Source organism: Rhipicephalus microplus, chromosome 9 (genome assembly GCF_043290135.1).
Source record: "Rhipicephalus microplus isolate Deutch F79 chromosome 9, USDA_Rmic, whole genome shotgun sequence".
Classification (NCBI taxonomy): domain Eukaryota; kingdom Metazoa; phylum Arthropoda; class Arachnida; order Ixodida; family Ixodidae; genus Rhipicephalus; species Rhipicephalus microplus.
Genome location: NC_134708.1, coordinates 13,381,197 through 13,403,821, shown reverse-complemented (window position 1 = coordinate 13,403,821; position 22,625 = coordinate 13,381,197). Strand labels below are relative to the sequence as shown.

At 45.5% G+C, this 22,625-nt stretch overlaps 1 protein-coding gene across 1 annotated transcript; it reads right to left on the bottom strand.

The window, feature by feature from the left end:
• Window positions 1-585: 585 nt before the first annotated feature.
• On the bottom strand, window positions 586-18,473 carry LOC142771548 (ATP-binding cassette sub-family C member 3-like). Its single transcript, XM_075873160.1, has 8 exons — window positions 18,169-18,473; window positions 16,675-17,001; window positions 13,434-13,535; window positions 12,439-12,618; window positions 10,881-11,039; window positions 9,792-9,958; window positions 1,831-2,025; window positions 586-772 (listed from the first exon to the last, which is right to left on the bottom strand). Exons 1-8 carry the CDS (start codon window positions 18,427-18,429, stop codon window positions 622-624), a joined length of 1,542 nt encoding a protein of 513 aa, XP_075729275.1. The 5' UTR covers window positions 18,430-18,473; the 3' UTR covers window positions 586-621.
• Between the last annotated feature and the right edge of the window lie 4,152 nt (window positions 18,474-22,625).

Here is a 22,625-nt window from a genome sequence, read left to right as displayed (position 1 = left end):
GATTAGCGTACGATATTTTGCTTAGACATAATGCTTGCGAAACAAGTAGGTTTCTCAACCCCATATTCAATTATAACGCCATTACAAAACCATTTCACTGCGCAAGCATGTTGTTTGCACCTCGTAGCTTCCACCCTGCTGCAACCATCCTGCGAGAAGGAAAATACGGATCAGGTACATTGGCAAAGGGAATGCTTGAGTTTCATTATTTTCGCACTCTGCGAAATAATGTCGATTGAATTCTGAGCCGTTCAGCTTCAGCGACAGTTTCGGTCGCCCTGAGTGACGTAGAATATCGCTTGCCCGGTGACTGTGGTGACCGCTTGCCCTTTCTACGACAACCTGTAGCCCGTCTGCGAGCACTGAAAGCGACATTCCGGTGTTATTTGCAGCGGTGACCGTCTCACAATACTGCTTCATCATATCGCTTCATACTGCTTCACACCATGCCTAAAACTATTGATAGGAGATCCCGATGACAGTTTCTAACCTTCGGTCTTCCTAATGCTTCAGTAATATGCAAGCTCCTTTCCTTCACCATGAATTAACAATCAATCGATCAATCATGTCAGTGTGCCGGCCGTGTCACGTTTTGAAGTGCTTTATTGGGGAGTCACAAGGTCATAACGAAGTTAAGGCAAGCGGGTAATTCCTTGGATCCGCTGTGAAGCCAGCGTTCATGGCCATCTTATAGAAGGCGCTGTCAGGGTTGGTGAGTAACGAAGTCGGCGTGTCGTATTCTCTCACCCGTCCCTCATCCATGACGAGTATTCTGTAAGTAAAAAAAACTGCTTGAGCCTTACAAAACGATGTTAGTGTTTAAAAAACGAAACTATAGATACAATGAATTGTGATTCTTGCCTAACTTGTTGAACTTCCCTGAAAATTTTCTTAAGAACATTTACGAAAAATCTGCTTCAGCCGATAACTGGCTGAAACACCCCTTCCTCTCTTCCTTTATTTTTTAGCACGCTTGGAGCAGAAGAACGCAAACCTTCGTTGGTTAGACGTATACGTTGCCTTGCTTTTTACCTATAGTCGGCTACAACTTAAGAAGTCTGCGAATGACCCATCCATGTGACTGAAGCGCGACAGTCGATCTACCAAGGAAACAGTCACGCTGAAGCGCTCGGCAACGTTTTCTGAAGACCCCGCCACAGTGGTCTAGTGGCTAAGGTACTCGGTTGCTGACCCGCAGATTCCGGTATCGAATCTCGTCTGCGGCGGCTGCATTTCCGATGGAGGCGAAAATGCTCAAAAGGCCCATGTGCTCAGATTTGGGTGCACGTTAAAGAACTCCAAGTGGCCAAAATTTCCGGAGCCCTCCACTACAGCGTCTCTCATAACTTAATGGTGGTTTTCGGAGGTTAAACCCCTCATATCAATCGAGGTTCCCAAGATATGAAAAAAAAAAACTTCCTTTCCGGTCTCTTTGGTCGAAGAAAAAAAGCTATCTTCTTTTTGTTCTAAGTCGATGTGTTGATCTCTCCTTGCTTCTTTTCGTAAGCCTTCTGCACCTAACGTCGCTTTGCGTGGCCTCGAAGATTGGAGGCAGTGCAATATTTTTACACCTCATGCGGTTCCGCAGTGTCTCCGTGATTTGCACCTCCCCCCCTCCCCTTTACCGAGCTACGATGTTGTGGAATGACGTCGTCATGTGACGTTGTGGCGACGTCATGATGAGATCTTATGTTTTAGTAGCCCGTGACGTAACCACACGATTTTTTTTTTCATAACAGGTGTCGACACCGACTCTCCCTTCTCGCCTTTGAAGAGACATCTGAAGTCTTGCCTGCATGACGAACTATGCGGTACGCTGTGCTCGCGTACCTGTCGTAGTCGAGCACGGTGTGTATGCGGTGTGCGATGGCGATGAGCGTGCTTTTGGCGAAGGCCTCCCTGAGCGTGGCCTGGATCAGGCGGTCCGTGTCGCCGTCCATCTGCGAGGTGGCTTCGTCCAGGAACAAGATCTTCGAGTCACGAAGCAAGGCACGGGCGAGGCACACCAGCTGGCGTTGACCAACGCTGCGTGATATTTATAAGATACTATTATTATTATTATTACCTGTGCTGGTAGTAGTAGTAGTAGTAGTAGAAGCGTACGCATTTGGGCTGGTTGGTTCATGTTCACAGAAGTTAAAAAAACAGCGCTAAAAAGACGGGACAAGAAAGGACAACAGCACAGGGCGCTGACTAGCAACCAAATATGTTTATTTCTTCAGTCAGCATACATATATACCACCGCACTATCGCAAAAAACAGCCTACGCAGCGGCATGTGAGCCTGCGCAGAGGCATTCAAAAAATTAGTTTGACAGAAATTTGACCTCCTTAGGAAGGAGGGAAATGGAAGGGAGGCTAACACATGCCTCACCACTGTTATGAATGTGAAAAGCTTCCGAAATGAGACGTGCACGTTCAACGAGGCTGATCTTCTGAGGCTCGGTCCAAAGTATTGTGAGCACCCTGATCTGGACAAGACAGAGTTGCTCAGCTTGGTGAGAACAGCTGCTGGTAGAGCAAGCATGGATGAATCCGACAGGTGCGTCAGAGAAGGCGTGGACTGCCTACCTCAGCGGGTAAAAAAAGGCAACAGTGCCAGGCTTCGCACTATGGTTACCTCTCTTCGAGAAGCAGGGCTGAAGCTTCTCCTCTCCGACAAGGAAGGGGGATTCGTCGTGTTGCCTCGAAGTCTCTACAAAGAAAAAGCAGCCGCGGCCATTCTTGAGAACTTCAATGAAGTAAAAGGAGTGGTTCCTGCGAAGGTAAAGACAAGGGCCGTCCAGCTGTGCAAAAAAGCCGGACTTGCAAAACTGGCTAAGTCTGTAAAAGCCTGCAAAGAGACCTGCCTATCAGCTTTCTTCAGTGCCAAGACCCATAAAGAATTGTGCCCGTTCCGGACTATAGTTTCTGAGCGAGGAACCTGGCAACGTGAGATGGGAGTGTTTCTGCAAAGGTTCTTGGGCCTTCTCGACGTCGACGACCCCTACCTCATAAGGGCGCCAGGTACTGTTTCTACCTTTCTCCAGGATGAGTGTCCAGAAGGTGTGCGCGCTTTTTCCATAGACATTAAGGACTTATATTATTCGCTCCCTCAGGAAGAAGTGTGTACTGAAGTAGGCTATTGCATAGACAGATTCGGGGTTCTTAAGTTCCAAAACGCTTGTGGAATCACTGTCCATCGGTTTTTAGCACTTTTAAAGTTTTATATGCAATCGACCTTCATCTGCCTGGATGATAAGCTTTTTATACAACGTAAAGGAGTGTGCATAGGGTCTTGCATCGCCCCCATTCTGAGTGACCTTTTATTGGCTAGCTATGACCGCAATCTAGAGAGCAAGCTAGATCAGACGAGCACGGTAAAAGTGATGCGCTACGTGGATGATTTTTTAATTTTTTACCGCACTAACCCACCTGACGCGCAGCCTGCTGCTTCTAAAATAATTGACGTGTTCCGCGCAGAATTAAGTTCTTTTGAATTGAAGACTGAGCATCCTTCAGATAACAAACTACGCTTTTTAGACTTAGAACTGTCGTTCTCAAACAGCCACGTGTGTTGGGGTTACGCACCCAGGTCAAAAAAGGCCCTTCTTCCCTTTTCTTCGGCGCACTCAAAAATTGTTAAACGCGGCATTGCAAGAGCTTGCATGAAGGCGGCGCTCTACAGGTCCTGTGACCACCAAGTTGAAAAGTGTTTCTTTTCGCAAGTTGACCGCCTGAAGCTTGCAGGTTTTCCTGCAACGCTTTTGACTAGTATTGCTGAAAGCCTAGTAGCAGTCTGTAAGGACAAGCGCCTGGCCACTGTGCAGTCCGAAAAAAGCTGGCTGAAAAGCGTAGCAGTTATCCCCTATGTGCACAAGGTAGCGCACAATCTAAAAAAAGTTGTCGCCAGGGCAGGCATTAAGCTGCTATTTTCTGCCCAAAATAAGCTAGGCAGCTTGTGCCAGCATGTTAATCGTGAGGCACCGTACAAAAAAGGATGTACTAAGAAGCACAGGCACAAGTTTGTGAAATGTCGTCATGGCGTTGTTTACAAGATTCCTCTTTCCTGTGGTCGGTGTTATATAGGGCAAACGGGCCGTTGTGCTAATGACCGCTTGCGCGAGCATTCAAACAAAGTTCATAATCGCGCTACAGATAGTCAGCTTTCCCTTCACTGTAACAACTGCGGTTGCCACCCATCTTTTAAAGATACCATTTTCTTATCATACTACCACGATGAACGTGCACGTCTCATTTCGGAAGCTTTTCACATTCATAACAGTGGTGAGGCATGTGTTAGCCTCCCTTCCATTTCCCTCCTTCCTAAGGAGGTCAAATTTCTGTCAAACTAATTTTTTGAATGCCTCTGCGCAGGCTCACATGCCGCTGCGTAGGCTGTTTTTTGCGATAGTGCGGTGGTATATATGTATGCTGACTGAAGAAATAAACATATTTGGTTGCTAGTCAGCGCCCTGTCCTGTTGTCCTTTCTTGTCCCGTCTTTTTAGCGCTGTTTTTTTAACTTCTGTGAACATGAACCAACCAGCCCAAATGCGTACGCTTCTGCAGTTTATTTCTACTACATCGGGCCCTTTTTCATCATTCGTGTCTTTTTCGTGTTTACGTTCTTCAGTCATCTGCATCAACCTGCTCGCCACTGCGACTTGTAGAGCTCGTCTCTATGCCTACTCGCTCAAACATTCCTACCTTCCGCCAGAAGTTGCCCTTCTTTTTGGGGCTATGAGGCCTTCAGAAGGGCACGCAAAAAGAATGTGCCGGATTTTGAGGTCTGAAGCATGCCGACAAGTTCGCTTCTACACCGACTGCCTGCAGTTTTTGAACCGCAACGAACTGCCTTACCCCAGTGCCCAGAAGAAGTTCATTGAAGATCTACGACTGGCGTCCCAGACCGCCGACTTCCTGTGGGGCAACATATTCGTTCGACTGCCCAGGAGCAAGCATCGGAAGTATGTGCCAGGTCAGGATGTCCTGGTGCTCGGAGAAGCCTCAATCCCGAACAACGTGGCTGATCTTCTGAGGCTCGGTCCAAAGTATTGTGAGCACCCTGATCTGGACAAGACAGAGTTGCTCAGCTTGGTGAGAACAGCTGCTGGTAGAGCAAGCATGGATGAATCCGACAGGTGCGTCAGAGAAGGCGTGGACTGCCTACCTCAGCGGGTAAAAAAAGGCAACAGTGCCAGGCTTCGCACTATGGTTACCTCTCTTCGAGAAGCAGGGCTGAAGCTTCTCCTCTCCGACAAGGAAGGGGGATTCGTCGTGTTGCCTCGAAGTCTCTACAAAGAAAAAGCAGCCGCGGCCATTCTTGAGAACTTCAATGAAGTAAAAGGAGTGGTTCCTGCGAAGGTAAAGACAAGGGCCGTCCAGCTGTGCGAAAAAGCCGGACTTGCAAAACTGGCTAAGTCTGTAAAAGCCTGCAAAGAGACCTGCCTATCAGCTTTCTTCAGTGCCAAGACCCATAAAGAATTGTGCCCGTTCTGGACTATAGTTTCTGAGCGAGGAACCTGGCAACGTGAGATGGGAGTGTTTCTGCAAAGGTTCTTGGGCCTTCTCGACGTCGACGACCCCTACCTCATAAGGGCGCCAGGTACTGTTTCTACCTTTCTCCAGGATGAGTGTCCAGAAGGTGTGCGCGCTTTTTCCATAGACATTAAGGACTTATATTATTCGCTCCCTCAGGAAGAAGTGTGTACTGAAGTAGGCTATTGCATAGACAGATTCGGGGTTCTTAAGTTCCAAAACGCTTGTGGAATCACTGTCCATCGGTTTTTAGCACTTTTAAAGTTTTATATGCAATCGACCTTCATCTGCCTGGATGATAAGCTTTTTATACAACGTAAAGGAGTGTGCATAGGGTCTTGCATCGCCCCCATTCTGAGTGACCTTTTATTGGCTAGCTATGACCGCAATCTAGAGAGCAAGCTAGATCAGACGAGCACGGTAAAAGTGATGCGCTACGTGGATGATTTTTTAATTTTTTACCGCTCTAACCCACCTGACGCGCAGCCTGCTGCTTCTAAAATAATTGACGTGTTCCGCGCAGAATTAAGTTCTTTTGAATTGAAGACTGAGCATCCTTCAGATAACAAACTACGCTTTTTAGACTTAGAACTGTCGTTCTCAAACAGCCACGTGTGTTGGGGTTACGCACCCAGGTCAAAAAAGGCCCTTCTTCCCTTTTCTTCGGCGCACTCAAAAATTGTTAAACGCGGCATTGCAAGAGCTTGCATGAAGGCGGCGCTCTACAGGTCCTGTGACCACCAAGTTGAAAAGTGTTTCTTTTCGCAAGTTGACCGCCTGAAGCTTGCAGGTTTTCCTGCAACGCTTTTGACTAGTATTGCTGAAAGCCTAGTAGCAGTCTGTAAGGACAAGCGCCTGGCCACTGTGCAGTCCGAAAAAAGCTGGCTGAAAAGCGTAGCAGTTATCCCCTATGTGCACAAGGTAGCGCACAATCTAAAAAAAGTTGTCGCCAGGGCAGGCATTAAGCTGCTATTTTCTGCCCAAAATAAGCTAGGCAGCTTGTGCCAGCATGTTAATCGTGAGGCACCGTACAAAAAAGGATGTACTAAGAAGCACAGGCACAAGTTTGTGAAATGTCGTCATGGCGTTGTTTACAAGATTCCTCTTTCCTGTGGTCGGTGTTATATAGGGCAAACGGGCCGTTGTGCTAATGACCGCTTGCGCGAGCATTCAAACAAAGTTCATAATCGCGCTACAGATAGTCAGCTTTCCCTTCACTGTAACAACTGCGGTTGCCACCCATCTTTTAAAGATACCATTTTCTTATCATACTACCACGATGAACGTGCACGTCTCATTTCGGAAGCTTTTCACATTCATAACAGTGGTGAGGCATGTGTTAGCCTCCCTTCCATTTCCCTCCTTCCTAAGGAGGTCAAATTTCTGTCAAACTAATTTTTTGAATGCCTCTGCGCAGGCTCACATGCCGCTGCGTAGGCTGTTTTTTGCGATAGTGCGGTGGTATATATGTATGCTGACTGAAGAAATAAACATATTTGGTTGCTAGTCAGCGCCCTGTCCTGTTGTCCTTTCTTGTCCCGTCTTTTTAGCGCTGTTTTTTTAACTTCTGTGTAGTAGTAGTAGTAGTAGTAGTAATAGTATTAGTAGAGCAAACAACTGCTGCTTGCGCTATTATCATCGCAAGCTCCTGTCATCCCTGACTGTCGTTTATTATTATTATTATTATTATTATTATTATTATTATTATTATTATTGTTGTTGTTATTATTATTATTATTGTTGTTGTTATTATTATTATTATTATTATTATTATTATTATTATTATTATTATTATTATTATTATTATTATTATTATTATTATTATTATTATTATTATTATTATTATTTGATTTGCACACACACGTACACAAGGATTTATCGGAAAGGAGAAAACAGGTTGACAACTGCCCCCTAGAGGGGTATATAGAACGCCTGCTTAATTTTTCAGCAATCTGTAAGAAAGTGTCATTCTTGCTGACACATTATGAAAAGTTTCACATATATTGTGTTATTGATATGACGAGATGTAGATGTTGGCACGCAAATCATCATCATCATCAACACCATCATCATCATCAGCCTAACTACGTCCATTTCAGGGGAAAGGCCTCTCCCATGTTCCGCCAATCAACCCGGTCCTGTGCTTTCTGCTGATAGACCTGTAAACATCTTAGTCCCCTCTGCTCGCCGTATTTTCCGTCTTTCTCTTGTGCGTTTGCCACCTATTGGAATCCAGTCAGTTACACTTAGTGACCAGTGGTTATCGCGCCTATGCGCTACGTGTCCAGCCCATGTTCATGATTTCTTGATTTCAACTATGAGTACCTAGGCAAGATAACCACTGGTCATTAAGGGTAACTGACTTGATTCCAAGAAATGGCAAACGTGTAAGAGGCAGACAGACAAATTCGCCACCGACTACTCCTTACCTATTGAATAAATTGAGTACACCAAACAACAAATAACTATACGAACAGCAGAACCTTAAAAAACACATACGCACGCAGATATTTCAGTCGACATAATCATTACGTAAAAGAAAATTACGGAAATGAAATTTATAAAAACCACTTAACGTCTCTAGATATCATGGAAATACATCTTAACTCATGAGCAATATAAGAGCCAAGACACCATAATAACGGGGACTATAAATACGCGTATTAACCTGTCCACAGTAATGTTTGGCCGAACGCACCTTGCCTCAGCAAGAAACACTGAACTAGATAGACACTTGATACAGTCCATAGGCGAAGAGAAAACAATAATAATAATAATAATAATAATAATAATAATAATAATAATAATAATAATAATAATAATAATAATAATAATAATAATAATAATAATAATATAATGCCGTGGGTCGTATGTCCCCTGTCATCGTAGTCCTCGTAGTAGCCAGCTGCATTGCATTGCATGTCAATAAAAACGGTGTCACCGCATATCCACGGAGTGAATGATGATGAGTGAGGCGAAGCATCCGTGCGAATGTCCGTCCGCGCTTCTCCCCCCACGTCATCATTCACTTCGTGAATAGGCTGTGATTTCCCCCCCCCCCCTCCCATCAAAATGCGCCCCCATCACCGTGAGAATGGAATATGGGACCTCGAGTATAACGGTACAACGTCACAGCCTCTAATCTACCATGGCGTTCGGTGTTAGCCTATACCACATTGGCTGTCAACGAAAGGTTCCAAGTTGATCCTTCCGATTAGCCAAGGAGGTACATTTTATTGTGCCACAACGGCTCTAAGATCCATTTCTGCCACTCCCTCTCACATTGAATCAATATTCTGTCCGTTTCAGTTTACACCTACAACCAACCTTCTTGCTCACAACAAAGAGAACAGCGAGAGAGAAAAAACCACACAAATTCACGCGCACGTTCGAATTCACGCGAGCACTTCCGCCCAAGAACCTTTTTTTTATTATTATTAAATGTGGAGAAAGCAAAGCAGATGAAACGATAACTTGACGCTGACATGCAGTGACCGAACCTGAAGCCTTCGAATACGAAGTTCGAAGGTTATATCATATGTGCTATATTATATTAGTTATATCAGATATATGTATACGTATTAGAAATAACTTCTATATTTTCGATGGGCTTATTGCTTTTCAGTTCTCAGTATATATTAACATTCAGCAAGCCCTTGAAATCCCTCTTCTCTTCTTTTCTGTAAAGCAGTCTTTGTAATTTGAACATCTTCTAACTATTTTCGTAGGAAGCGCACCGCAAGGAAAACTGGGAGAACAAGTCAGAGATGCCCAGCGGGAGAGTCAGTACTGCCGCCGACGCAGCAGCAGTTCTTTGTTTGATATCACAGACGCTAAACAAGTCCGATATCCTTGACGAATAGCAGGAGCGTTACAGGAGGGCTGCAAAAAGTTTGCGAGGCTATGTAATGAGGATGTGCTTACTATTTGTCTGTCATGGTTCTATTGTCGTAGATATAATACGATATACAGCACCTAGCTTAGTCCGTTCCTCTATATTCTGCCTTCTCTCCCCCAAAAATATATAAAAAACAAATGTATGTCTGAATTGCGCGAAGTCAAAATGAAATAGGAAACTGAAACAAATATAGCAAATATTATATGACAATTTAGGTTCACTCGCAAGCGTTCGCATTACGTTAAAACGTTCAATCGTTCATCGACGTTTCACTGAACATTTTAGAGAAACATTTTTTAACTGGAAATGTGTCTTCTCAAAGGGCTCAGACACAAAATCCAGAACAAGAGCCTACGCGAACGATGCTCTGCGCACCTCAGATTGGCGCCTCCGTCCGCGGTCTCCATGTCCAGTCCCGCCGGGTGACCTTTGACCAGCGGTGCCAAATGAGCTTGGCGCACAGCCTGCCACAGTTGCTCGTCGGAGTGCGCCTCTGTGGGGTCGAGGTTCATGCGCAGAGTGCCTCGCACTAGGCTCGGGTCCTGCGTGACATTTGAACTGGTGACGCGAGATTGACCCCGAGTGTAGCGACAGCACATTCACGCACGGTTTCGTGCTCAAAGAAATCTGACACACGATAATGATGCTGACTCGCGAATATTGTTTAGTATTTGTACATCAGTTTTACCTAAAGCGGTTGACAAGGAGCATCCTTGCATATTGTGATTACCGCTGTATTTGAGTCTTCGCTTACAAAATATTTCATAGGCTCTATACTTGCTGCTTTATACAAGCGTTCATTAGTTTACATATTTGTGGTATTTTTGTCGCTCAAAATTAATTGTAACGTCACTTTTTTGAAGCTTGTGCATATTTGTTTCAAGTGTTGGGAAATTCGGAATTCTCTGGAAGTTTTATAAAAGGTTACATTACCATTCTAGGGCTGCTTTCATCGAGCTTCACGCCGAAAAGCGACGAAGGCCCACCTGAAGTTTCTGCGAGCAACCCACCTCGTCGAACGTTTGGGACGTTTTAGTGTGTTTGTGTGTTTTCGCTTCCGTTCCGCTCTTTTTCTCTCATTCCCTTTTCCTTACTTTTCTGTGTGCTATTTCCTCTTACCCAGTGCAGAGTAGCAAACCAGACACTTGCTTTCCGGTAAACCTCCCTGCCTTTCTTCGTACCACATATCTTTCTTTCTTTAGAGCTGATTTCAAACCGTTTGCCTCACCACTCGAAAACTATTCGAATTGTACCCGATTACTATTCGTGTTCGATTTGGTTCCAAATTTTGTTATTCGCCCACCCCTAGGAGGAGTATACACCAGAACACACGAAAACTGACCCGCGTGCTACCATCAGACACCGAGATCAAGGATTAGGGTCATGCGTTTTTTTTTGTTCTTTTTTTTGTTGTTCATTTCAGTTACATTTGACATCTGGAGTCTCGAAGAAGTAGGAAAATACCTGAGGAATAACAGTAATGGCTCGACGAAGTTTCTTGAGCGGCACTTGGGCGATGTCGACACCGTCGATCAGGATACGACCCTTCGAGGCTCTCAGGATGCGGAGGAGAGCGAGCACCAGAGATGACTTGCCGGCCCCCGTGCGTCCAACGACGCCAACCTGTTTATTAAACACGGGTAGCAAACCAAACTTCAGGTGAAACGGCATTGCAGCGAGCATTAGAGCGGCATTGCATTAGAGCGGCATTGCATAAAACGGCATTGCAGCGGCATTGCAGCGAGCATTAGATATTAGGATTTTAACGAGTACACATAAATGTGGTTTCATTGCAAGAGTGAATCAATCCCTGCTATAACAAGAAATTGAAATTTCATTCGAAGTAAGGCTAGAAGCTAGCTGCAGTAATGTAGCAAATTAAGCAAGTTGAAACGTATACTCATGGCCGTGAGCGCACACATAAGAAGCACGAGAAAGTACACGACACAAGTGTGAACGAAAAGCTTGAAAGCTTAACAGTAAAAAAAGCGTGGCACATTTAGCAGTTAACTTCTGTAGGATCCGACCTAGCGCAATTCTACAAAGCGCTGGCGTAAAAAAAAAAACGGCCGATCTGGGGACCGATGGTGTTTCCGAGCTGCCTGCCATTTAAACGCGAAGTAAGCGGTGACAGCCCACTAAAAGGTTATGTCCCCTTTACTTGTCTATGCGGAGATGGTGCATGGCACCCCGCCCTTTTGCTCAATGTTCGCAAATGCTGTCCTAGAGACGCAGCCCTCTGACCGACCCCACTTCATGCTCCTTCTTCCGACGGAAACGATCGGCGCGTTTCATCTCTGCCGAATCCGCGCCCATATGAAGCCTTCACAAGCCTTCCGCTATCACACGGAGCACATTATGCGTGGGGCGATGTAATCTACTTGCACTTTATAAAGAACATGACGGCGATGGCGATGGCATTGCAAGCGTTCTGCACTACACCTGGTTTTTCAACGCCTCCGCAATCGGCCAACCTATCACCAAGCGACGTTGTCATGTGATGACGTCAAAATGTCACGTAACACCACAGTATAGAACAGCATAGTGACGTCATGATGATGTCATACTGTGACATAACCGCGTGATCATTTTTCGCATCACTCGTACTCCCTCCAACGTCACAGTGCCACGATGGTCAATTTACGTATCTTAACAGTCTTTCAAGGCTTTCGCCTTAATGAAATATTTAGAACCCGAGGCCGTTTGAAACTTCGCATTTAAGTTGCGAGCAGCTACGAGCTATTGAGACCGGATGATATCGTAACTGTACCTATGTCATGAGGAAGCCCGAATATGCTAGTGTGTCCAACATTCATGATTACGAAAAGCTCGATCGCTCCCCAAGCAGTCGAGATAAATTAGCACTAATAATAGATGCACATAAAACACTGGGAAGCAGATGAGAACTCGTATCAATATTTCTGTTCCTTGCCCACTTAATATTTGCTCTAATTTATCTTAAAATATTCATGCTGGAAGAACTGGCCCAGTGATCTATTTTTTTGGTTGCGCGAGGACTCACCTTCTCCGTGGCCCGCACCGAGAAAGAGATATTCTCGAGGACGTTGGCTGTAAAGCCCGGTCGGTACGATGCCGAGTAATCTCGAAACTCGACGACTCCATCATATGGCCACGTTTTTAAAGGCAGCGTTGCCTTTATATTCCCCGGATCGTTTCCATTAAAAGGCGCATCAAACTGTGACTGAACAAAAAAAAACAACGTGCGTTTTTTTCAATTCTTTTTTCAATTATTATTTTTTTCAATTCACCACTTCATATCTATCTGTCTGTCTATCTATCTATCTATCTATCTATCTATCTATCTATCTATCTATCTATCTATCTATCTATCTGTCTGTCAGTCTGTCTGTCTGTCTGTCTGTCTGTCTGTCTGTCTGCCTGTCTGTCTGTCTGTCTCTCTCTCTCTCTCTCTCTCTATCTATCTATCTATCTATCTATCTATCTAATCTATCTATCTATCACTCAGTCACTCACTCACCCACTCACCCACTCACTCACTCACTCCATCAGTAAGTTCAATCAGTTAGTTAGGTCAGTCAGATCAGTCACTTTATAGGTGCCCTGAAGGCGCGAAGGCATTGAAGAGCCGAGCGGTACATGTGAGAATACATAGGAGCTGAAGAATTACATGAGAGTGTCAAAAAAATGCAGAAAAGAATGCCTTACTATACAGCACTGCTAGCATGGGATAAACGCAACGCGTTAACAAATTTGAGATTAACATGGAATAAACGCGCTTATGGTATAGAGTCAAATATCCGTGATCGAAAATAAACAATGTCTTGAATAGAGGCAAGTGATTTGGCAAGGTCCTCCAGTCCTTACAGTTACGTGGAATAAGCGCGTGCACGCACACACGCACACACACACACACACACACGCGCGCACACACACGCACACGCACACGCACTCACACACACGCGCGCGCGCACACACACACGCACGCACGCACGCACACCAAGACAAGCACGCAGAGGGAATAAAATAATGAATTACCTCGGGAGGAAGTGCCGTATAATCCAGACACCGCTCGAAGGAAACCAGCATTTGTAGCGTGAGAAAAAGCTTCACGCACAGACTCATGAGTAGCAACGGCACCTGGAAGTGGGTGGATGGGTGATAGAATGGTGAAGGTAGGGAGGAGGGAGTGGAGGGCGAATATTAAGCACAAGACGCTCGAGGCACAACGTATTTACCACTCACGTGAACCAGTCTGTGGATACCCAAACCACACTTCCTTCGAGGAAGTGCACAAAATGCACCACTTCAATAACACCGAGCTAAGGGCCCACGGTTATAAAGGTCACTGTGGGATGAAATAGAACTCGAAGGAAGCTTGGGCCTCGCCATAGGGAGTCGAACATTGTAGCGGGTCCCATGCGCGGTGCCTGCAACCTTGCTGCAAGAAAAGTAGCGTCCGTACGGTATACGGTGAACGTCAAACTATCTTAGAATCACAACGAATGTGCAGTTGCTGACTGCCCGCTACGCCGTAGTTCTTCCTTTTGCTCATTTGGCTAGGTACCCGCTACTCATCTGTAAGGTGCGTCGTGCATTTGTGCAGCTGCACGCTTCGTAATGAGTGAGTGGCTTCAGACCTACCACTCGTTGCGCAATCCACTTGTTTTGACGCGTGGTGAGAATATAGGACTCTGTCATGCAATATTACATGCGCTGAGGAGATTCCTTTCACCAAATTACCTCAGTATAGTTTTTTGTTAATTCCATTTCAAACAATAACGTGGCTCTGTGACAGAAGGTCTGCTTGGCGCGCAGACAGCGAGAGTTCGATTCTCGCTTCGAACCGAAAATTTCTATTTATTTCTTATTTACATCTGTCTTCATCTTTAGGTCACGGACAGGGCTATTTTTCATTCGCAACTAACGACGCTGACGTCGACAACAGGATTTCTGCAAAACCAGCTCTTTGACGTTATCGCCTTACACAACCTAATATAACGCTGAGCTAAGGGCCAACAGTTGGGAAAGATTCTGTGGGGTGAAAAATCGAATAGACCAGAGTTAAATGCGTCAGACGGAATGTGAATCAGAATCAACTTACCTAATCTTATCCCACCTTCCTGATACAAAGAAGCAACACCAAAAAATGAAAAAAAAAAGTAATGGGGGACCATATATGGCCTTCAGCACGAAATTTATATTAAACGCGAAGCTGTTTAAATAGTCGTTTCTTGTCCGGCGATCCAATGAATGCTATATATGTCATCGTATATGAAGTTGCACGAGGTGAGGCTGAAAGCTAACTCTTTTAGATGCGATATAAACAGCTCTAAACAACAATGATGTCAGAAAATACGGCCGCTCCAGAGAAATAACCATGGTAGAACATACGATGAGCTGCGGATATTATCAGCTTGGACTATATACGGTACATACGGCGATGGAAACGGCGCAGACAATGACAAAAAGTGGTCGAGAGTGCCCACGCAATTGCTATCGCAATGAATCTCGGCCGGATATGCTTCACAGGAGTTCGGACGCTTCAATAGTGAGAAAAAATGCAATTAAATTTTTTTCACGAGGATAGACTCTGTTGCTCTTGTAAAAAAACTATCGTCATGAGCGCAAAACCTTTTCCCGCACAACGAGTACGCTAATTTGTCGAGCGTAGGATTCAGTAATTCGGATAGGCTAGATAACGAGTACAAAGAGAGCGAAATAGATAAACCGAAAGATATAGACAGCAGTAGAGAAAATAAGTATGGAAAGATAAAAGCACACATACAAGGGACAAAATATCAACAGAGCAAGACGGAAAGAAAAATAAGTCATAGCTTTGCATCAAAGGCGAAGAAATGAACGCGATAGCAACAAATTGGAAGATCACGCGCCGAATGGCAAGCAAATCGAAACGTTCCCAGTGTTTCTCACGTACGAATGACGCACGAAACGTACTCACAGGTACAGATGAACGCGAATAAGCGTCTCAGTTGTTACTTCACTGTGTCTGAAAAGCGTGACCTTTTCGCAAACGGAGACTGTGCAACGATTGCAGTGACCTTTGTCCGCCCAGTAACTACAACAGAAACGTTCCGCCGAAACCCAAAGGCTAGCCAAGACGTACGATTCTCCCCACTGCAAGATGTGGGCGCGCGAGCTTGCCTCCAGCTTCTCCACTCTGAGGAGCAAAGTACACGTGGGAGATGAGAACGCGCGCTGCCGCGCGCTCATTGCACCATTTTGGTGGTAATGCTGAAAACTTGACAGCACAATCCCCCCCCCCCCCTAGGCGCACGACGCCGCCCGATTATTGCGCCATCTTGCTGGTAATTCTAAAAACACAATAGCTGCCTCCCCCCCCCCAAGATGCCCATCACCAGCGGTAAGTGGTAGATATAAATAGCTTGCCGTTTGCGCATTCAAGGACGTGCTCCTCGGTGGCTTAGTGGTTGCCGCCTCACATTCACGACTCGGAGGTTCTACGTCCAATTCTGCGCGCAAAAGTCGTTTTCAGAATTTTTTTCTTTTTTGAATTTTCATATATATACGTAACGCATACATATACGTATACATATACGGTGAGTGTCGGCGACACCCACGTCGACGCGGCGCCAGCGGCAAAATCCAGTGAAGAGTTTGCACATAATTGCTATCGCAATCAAAGAGAAACAAAGAATAGAGTAGTTCCTATCGCTAAACCGCTCTCTCCCTGTGATTTATGCTGCATGCAGGACGCAGAGATCGTGAATTTCGCAAACTGTCTTGACTCGAAGGACTAATGCCAACTGAAGAAGGACTGCCTCACAGTTTCTCAGCGACGAAACCTTTAACGTCAAAGCGATATACTTTATGCGAGTTGTTCGACTCCGGTGTGTGTGATTGATTGATTGATATGTGGCGTTTAACGTCCCAAAACCACCTTATGATTATGAGAGACGCTGTAGTGGAGGGCTCCGGAAATTTCGACCACCTGGGGTTCTTTAACGTGCACCCAAATCTGAGCACACGGGCCTACAACATTTCCGCCTCCATCGGAAATGCAGCCGCTGCAGCCGGGATTCGAACCCGCGACCTGCGGGTCAGCAGCCGAGTACCTTAGCCACTATACCACCGCGGCGGGGCTCCAGTGGGTGTGAGGAGCGTTGGCATTGCATATGGAGGAAACGAAAAACGTCGCTTTTGCGATGTCTTCCGTTCGCCTCAGTACTTCTTTAAAGCCTACAGTTCGATTAAGTTGTCCGGTGCACCTTGAATAACAGCGTAATCACGTGCTTACCGATGTGGCGGAACTGAGGGCGAGTCCCAAACTGCTCGGATCTGTCGGCGCCGAATTCAAGATGCTGAGCAGGAGGGAGGAGAGCACGACCGCGAAGCCTCCCACCGCCGTCAGGGAACGCGTGAAGCGGTAGGCGGCGCCGTACGACGCGTAGCCCCTCAGGCAGACGTCGCTCAGCCGGGCGAAGTGGCGTTGAAATCGGTCCACCACTCCGTAGGCCCTCACACTGCTCAAGGATTCCAGGGTCTCGGTCATGTGCTGAAACAGCTTCGATGCTCCAACGCTGTCCAAATAACGCGAGCTGTGCGACACGCTCACGGCCGTCACCTGAGAAGGACCGAACGGAAAAGAGCAGTGACTCACTATGTATCGTCCTACGTGCGCGGTTTGGGCGTGGTGTAGAGTAACAGCTGCAAAGACTAACGTTTCAAAGCTCGTTAGGAGTGGAAACAAAACAAAAAAGAAGTCATCTAAAGTGTGAGTACATAGGCAGGCAAACGCTGGAAAGCAGAATGCCACAACTTTTTATATAATCAGGTGTGGTTTAGAAACCTTTGGAAAATAGAAGCCATGAACAAAGTTACAGGCTTGACAGCAGTTAGTCAATATTCACCTAAACTAACCAATACGACTCGATTACTGGCACCATAACTCAGTGCTGGTGGAGATGCGATGTAGGCAGTTCTTGAACCTCGCAACAGGCCCATGGCCGAGGGGGCAGGTGCCCTAAGGACTCACCCTCAGCCCTCTAAATTCGGATGGAGTGGTAATTTTAAATACTATGTAGATAGGTGTTTTTCAAAATCTTCAGCCAGTGCTCCCACCTCACCCCGAAAATTATTCCTGGCTACGGGCCTAGATCACCTCCTTCACTCAAGAAATTGCCATCCCACCCCATAACAAACAGCTTGCGGAACAGGCACAGAAATATCAGAAGTATACTGAATCACATTGTTCACATTGTTAACTATTAACAGATACTTCCGGTCCAACGTCTCATGTGTTTCACGTATTTTCGTAGATGTCAGTTTTTTTGTTATATGATAACTGCGTTTCCAGAACGGCAAAGTGTCCAGTGACCTGTGTTGTAAAGATGATGAACTCCCCTGCGATGCACGGACGTTTTCTCTTTGCGAACATTTAAGGAGTGTGAACATTGTTGTTGCAGGAGCAAAGGTGTAATGGGCCACTTGGTACTGGTTCATTACATTACACGTTCATTGCATTGTAATGAAGACGTGAATGTACTTGCACGTGTACATTCCGTATTTCTTTAATGTTATTGATAATTTGACTACGCAAATTATTATGCAGCAAAAGACGAGTAGCAGAAGCCTGACACTGGTACCAACTTCTATTTAAACGCATTTGATACATACTGTAAAAATGCAGTTTGTCTTAATAAACTTCCTACTGAAATGAAACTTCCGCATTTTCTCACTTGCCAGGGGCCTTTCGATCATAGAACAATTTCGCAATAAGTGTGTCACCCACAAATCCATAAGCGGCGAGAATGGCGACGACAACTGTGACCGCCACCACGAGAGGCGCCTGCGTCCCGACCACGACAATGCTGGCCACGGTGAGCAGCGAACCCTGGACGCACTGCAGGCCGCTCACGAACGACTCGGCGTCCACGAAGTCCAGGTCTCCGGCGAACCGGTTCAGCACCCTTCCTCGGGGCGATGCGTCGAAGAAGGAGACAGGACTGCGAAGCACGCCGTCTAGCATGGCGCGATGCAGTGAGCCTGACATCAGGCGTGCTGTAGCCGCCAGCAGCACTCCACCAAACAGTCGACACAGCACTGCAAGAAAGCCGCCGTAATCTATCTATCTATCTATCTATCTATCTATCTATCTATCTATCTATCTATCTATCTATCTATCTATCTATCTATCTGTCTGTCTGTCTGTCTGTCTGTCTGTCTGTCTGTCTGTCTGTCTGTCTGTCTGTCTGTCTGTCTGTAGATAGATAGATAGATAGATAGATAGATAGATAGATAGATAGATAGATAGATAGATAGATAGATAGATAGATAGATAGATAGATAGATAGATAGATAGATAGATAGATAGATAGATAGATAGATAGATAGATAGATAGATAGATAGATAGATAGATAGATAGATAGATAGATAGATAGATAGATAGATAATGATATCTGGAGCTTCGCCCACTCACCGTCATTCACACCATGAATACGCTGTTATTTTCGCTCCTGTTTTGTTTCTGGTGTTCCAAATGAAGGACTTTAAGATAAATGAAAATTGAAAGTGAAACATAATAAACGCTTGGCAGGCGCACGCTGGCCCCTATCATTAGCATATCAGTACTAGAACGCGAGGAGTAATACTGCAAGGGATCGCGAAGTGCTTTCAAACCGGATGTGCGCACTTATCGATGGTGACGAGTGACTGAAAGCAGTACGCTCTAGCGTCACTGGTGCTTATTCCACACACTCCACTGTTCGCGTTTCATTTGACGCCGATAGTACGCAGTGTTCACCATTGGCGACGCCGATGCCGACTAGCACCCCGATCCAGTAACGATGGCCGCCGGTTGCCCCGTTCAGGTCAGCAGTCGACGCGTCCGTCCATGACTTTATCCATAGTTGCTGTGTAGCCTGGGCAACGGCTGAAGTGGCTAGAAGGACGACTCCCAGCCGTGCCGGCCATTGAGAGAAATGGATGAGTCCCATAAGTAGCTGCCAGGAGGTCTGCGAGAAAAAGGAACTTGTGGCTGCGTTAAAACTCGTTCACACGTGTGACTCGCAGTAGCGCGCCTAATTAGTCGCAAATGGGCGCTTTTTGTCGCTCGCTGTCCGATTTTGCAGTCGCACTTCTGCAGCCATGAAGCTCTGAACCAATTAGACGCACAAAAAAAATTGCCCGCAGTTTCCCTCGGGGGAACACTGAGGAGGATGCGGAGCATATACTTGGTTAACGGGGTGTTAAAGTGCGACTTACTTGGGTCGATGGCTAAATTGGTTAACGTGGTTGTGAAATGGGGTGTTAAATTGCGACTTACTTGGGTCGATGGCTAAATTGGTTAACTTGGTTGTAGGAGGGGGTGTTAAATGAGTGAACACGTACACACGTATGCGAAAGGGCGGCGCTGGTCGAAGGGACGTCGATCATTGTGTTTGTGGGTTCGTTGGAATTCATTTCACCGCGACCTTGGACGTCGACGCGCCGTACAAACCAACCGACGAGCGGCAACTGAGCGAGCGAGCGCCGACCTTGAGTATATATACAGCGCGACGGCGCATGCACTGTCAGCTGTCGAATGTTCGAGAAGGGGGAGAAGCGCAACGGCGCATGCGCGCGCGTCAGCTGCCGATGTTCTCGAAGCGTGACGGCGCATGCGCGCTACATTATACAGCTAGCGAATGTTCGTGAAGAGGAGAAGCGCACGCGGTGTGTAGAGGAGGAGGGGTGCACAGATGGTGGAGGAGTGAAGCGCGCGCGGTGTGTAGAGGAGGAAGGGATGCACAGATGGTGGAAGAAGGAGGAGGAAGCTTGCGGACGGCGCCGCACTACAAGCCTCGAGTATTAGATGCTCCGCATCTAAAACAGGGTGTCAGCCTACCTTGTGGAGCAATAGCAATGCGACCATACGGTAATTGTGTGCATCGACGGGTGCGAGCCGCTCGCAGCTGTGAACGTCGATCGCTGTGGTCGCTCGACCAGTGCTTGACATAAATGTGCAGGAGCCTTTAGAGTTGGTGTGCTAAGTTAGTGAACACTAATGACTGACTGGACTAAACTGTAGAGTGCAGTCGACCACCATCTTGGTTTCCTTCGTTCATCCGGCTATGTACGGATGTCTGGTATAAAATTTATCGCTCTGCTTCGAGAACATATTCGCACAACTCCCTGAGTTGTCTACACTAGAATTTATAGTAGATTCAGTGCAATAAACCGACTTACCTAAACCGTCTTCTTTCTTTCATTCGGTTTTGCAATGATTTCAAAATGACGCGCTCACCATTTTCGACCGTGCAGTCTCTTCTTCCGTGATTCTCCCGACTCTCTCGCATTCTTCGTCCTGCTCGAAAGCCGCGCTTGGGGTATAGGGCGACACAGTAATCTGCGTTAGTTTCCAGTAGTATATTGCAATGTTCATCAGTATACAACTGACAAAGTGCTTGAAATTCCTTCATTAAGGTGGCAAGACAAAGAGATGTTATGGTTCATCATATATATGCTCTACTGAAGGAATTTATATATACTCGAGAATGCCGCTACTTGACAACGGATAGATTACACGCAATAGAACTACCGAGGTAGCTGAATGATTCGTCATAGCATGTCGAATTCCAAAAATGCAGCTTCGACCACATGCTGAGTGTTCAATGGTATTGGATAATGTCGCATTGTTTCTACTGTTAACGTTTTTTTTTCCTTTTCATTTAACAAAGCGGAAATATAAAGCCCACATATTGTGTGCGTGTACTGTATCCTGCGATTCATCTATCTTTTATTTGTTTTTGTTTGGTTTTGTGCCGTGCAAATCGTTTTCATTGACGTGTGTGTACTTTCAATTTACAGCCCTCCCTACAACAATGCCCCTGTGGGGCACTGCAGGTACGCGTATAAATAAATAAATAAATAAATAAATAAATAAATAAATAAATAAATAAATAAATAAATAAATAAATTATCACAAACAAATTAATCAAATAATTCACATGTACTCCTTGATTAACAGTGTGTTTTTAACGCCATAACATTAAAATAAGCTCGTTTTACAGAAATTCTGGTGTAGGCGTCGTTGGTTGTGAGCGAAAGATCAACTTGACCGAGACCCCCCCCCCCAAAAAAAAAAGAAAACAGCAAAAGAATAAATATGCAAATAAAACAATTAACACGTCTCGGGTTCGAGTGGACCTCGAACACAGGTCGTATACGTGGTGAGCAGCTGTTCTATAACAGCCACGCGTAAATTTAAATGCTTTAGGAAACATCTCTATGTAAATGTCTAGTAGAGGAAGAAGTCTCCATAACAGATCTTCCATCAAATCTGAAGCAAGCGGACCCCTTCTACCTTTGAGCGACTTTAAAACATGTGGACTCTTGTCTCCTCTCAGCATTTCCAGTTTCATTTACTCATTTTATTCACTCGATGATGGAATCGCACCACGCGCCACAAAAATGTCAACTGTGCAACGACTGGGTGTTTTAAAGGCCCACCCATTACAAAGCGCCCAGGCATACTTAATCACCCGCTGCTGCAAAAGCATTAACAGCTGCATAGCTACGTAGTAGCTGCGTAGGTTTGCGTGTCATTCGACGGACGCGACGGACAGATTTTGCGAATCTTCGCTGATTCGCAAAACAAAAAATTCAACGTATTCCACGTACTTTGGGAATCGACGTTATGCGAAGCATGCGAAGGGAAGGGGACCGTGTTCTGAATTTTTTTTTTATTGAGCGACATTAAGTTTTTGTGGCACAAGCAATTGGTGACGCTTGTTTTTATTCTAACCACTTCAGTATGGCATTTACTTTCGATTTTTCAAATTGTCAGAAAATTTACTTTCAAGGACTTGTACAAAATTGATGATTCTGGTTAAAGTGAGATATATTCGATACATATCAGAGCGGATCATACTTAAAATAAGTGTCCATTGACTGTCAGTATAAATTATGAAATTTAATCTAATTAGTGCATTGAATTGTTACACAACATTTTTGAAGAACTGTGATCTTGCCCCACCTCCTGGGGACGCAGATTTCCACTATGAGTTTCTGTATACGCGGCCTCCGAGATCTTCTCCGGCAGTGCGACAGAGTGCGAACTTAACCCAAGAAATACAGTCGAGAACACGATCACCGAGATACGAGTGCCACTCTCAGGCCTCTAAGTCTTCCATATGGTCTATTTTCTTGTTTTTTGTTTAATAATGAAAAGAACAAACGCCAGCAGCGTTTCATTATTTCGCTTCACT

Bases quoted from the DNA above. Each gene is read 5' to 3' on its own strand.
- LOC142771548 (XM_075873160.1), bottom strand. From the start codon at position 18,429: ATGTCAGGCTCACTGCATCGCGCCATGCTAGACGGCGTGCTTCGCAGT. The intron at 17,002-18,168 runs GTGGGTGACACA...GGTCCTTCTCAG, and splicing joins TTCTCGCCGCTTATGGATTT to GTGACGGCCGTGAGCGTGTC. The intron at 13,536-16,674 runs GTAAGCACGTGA...ACCCACTTCCAG, and splicing joins CCCTCAGTTCCGCCACATCG to GTGCCGTTGCTACTCATGAG.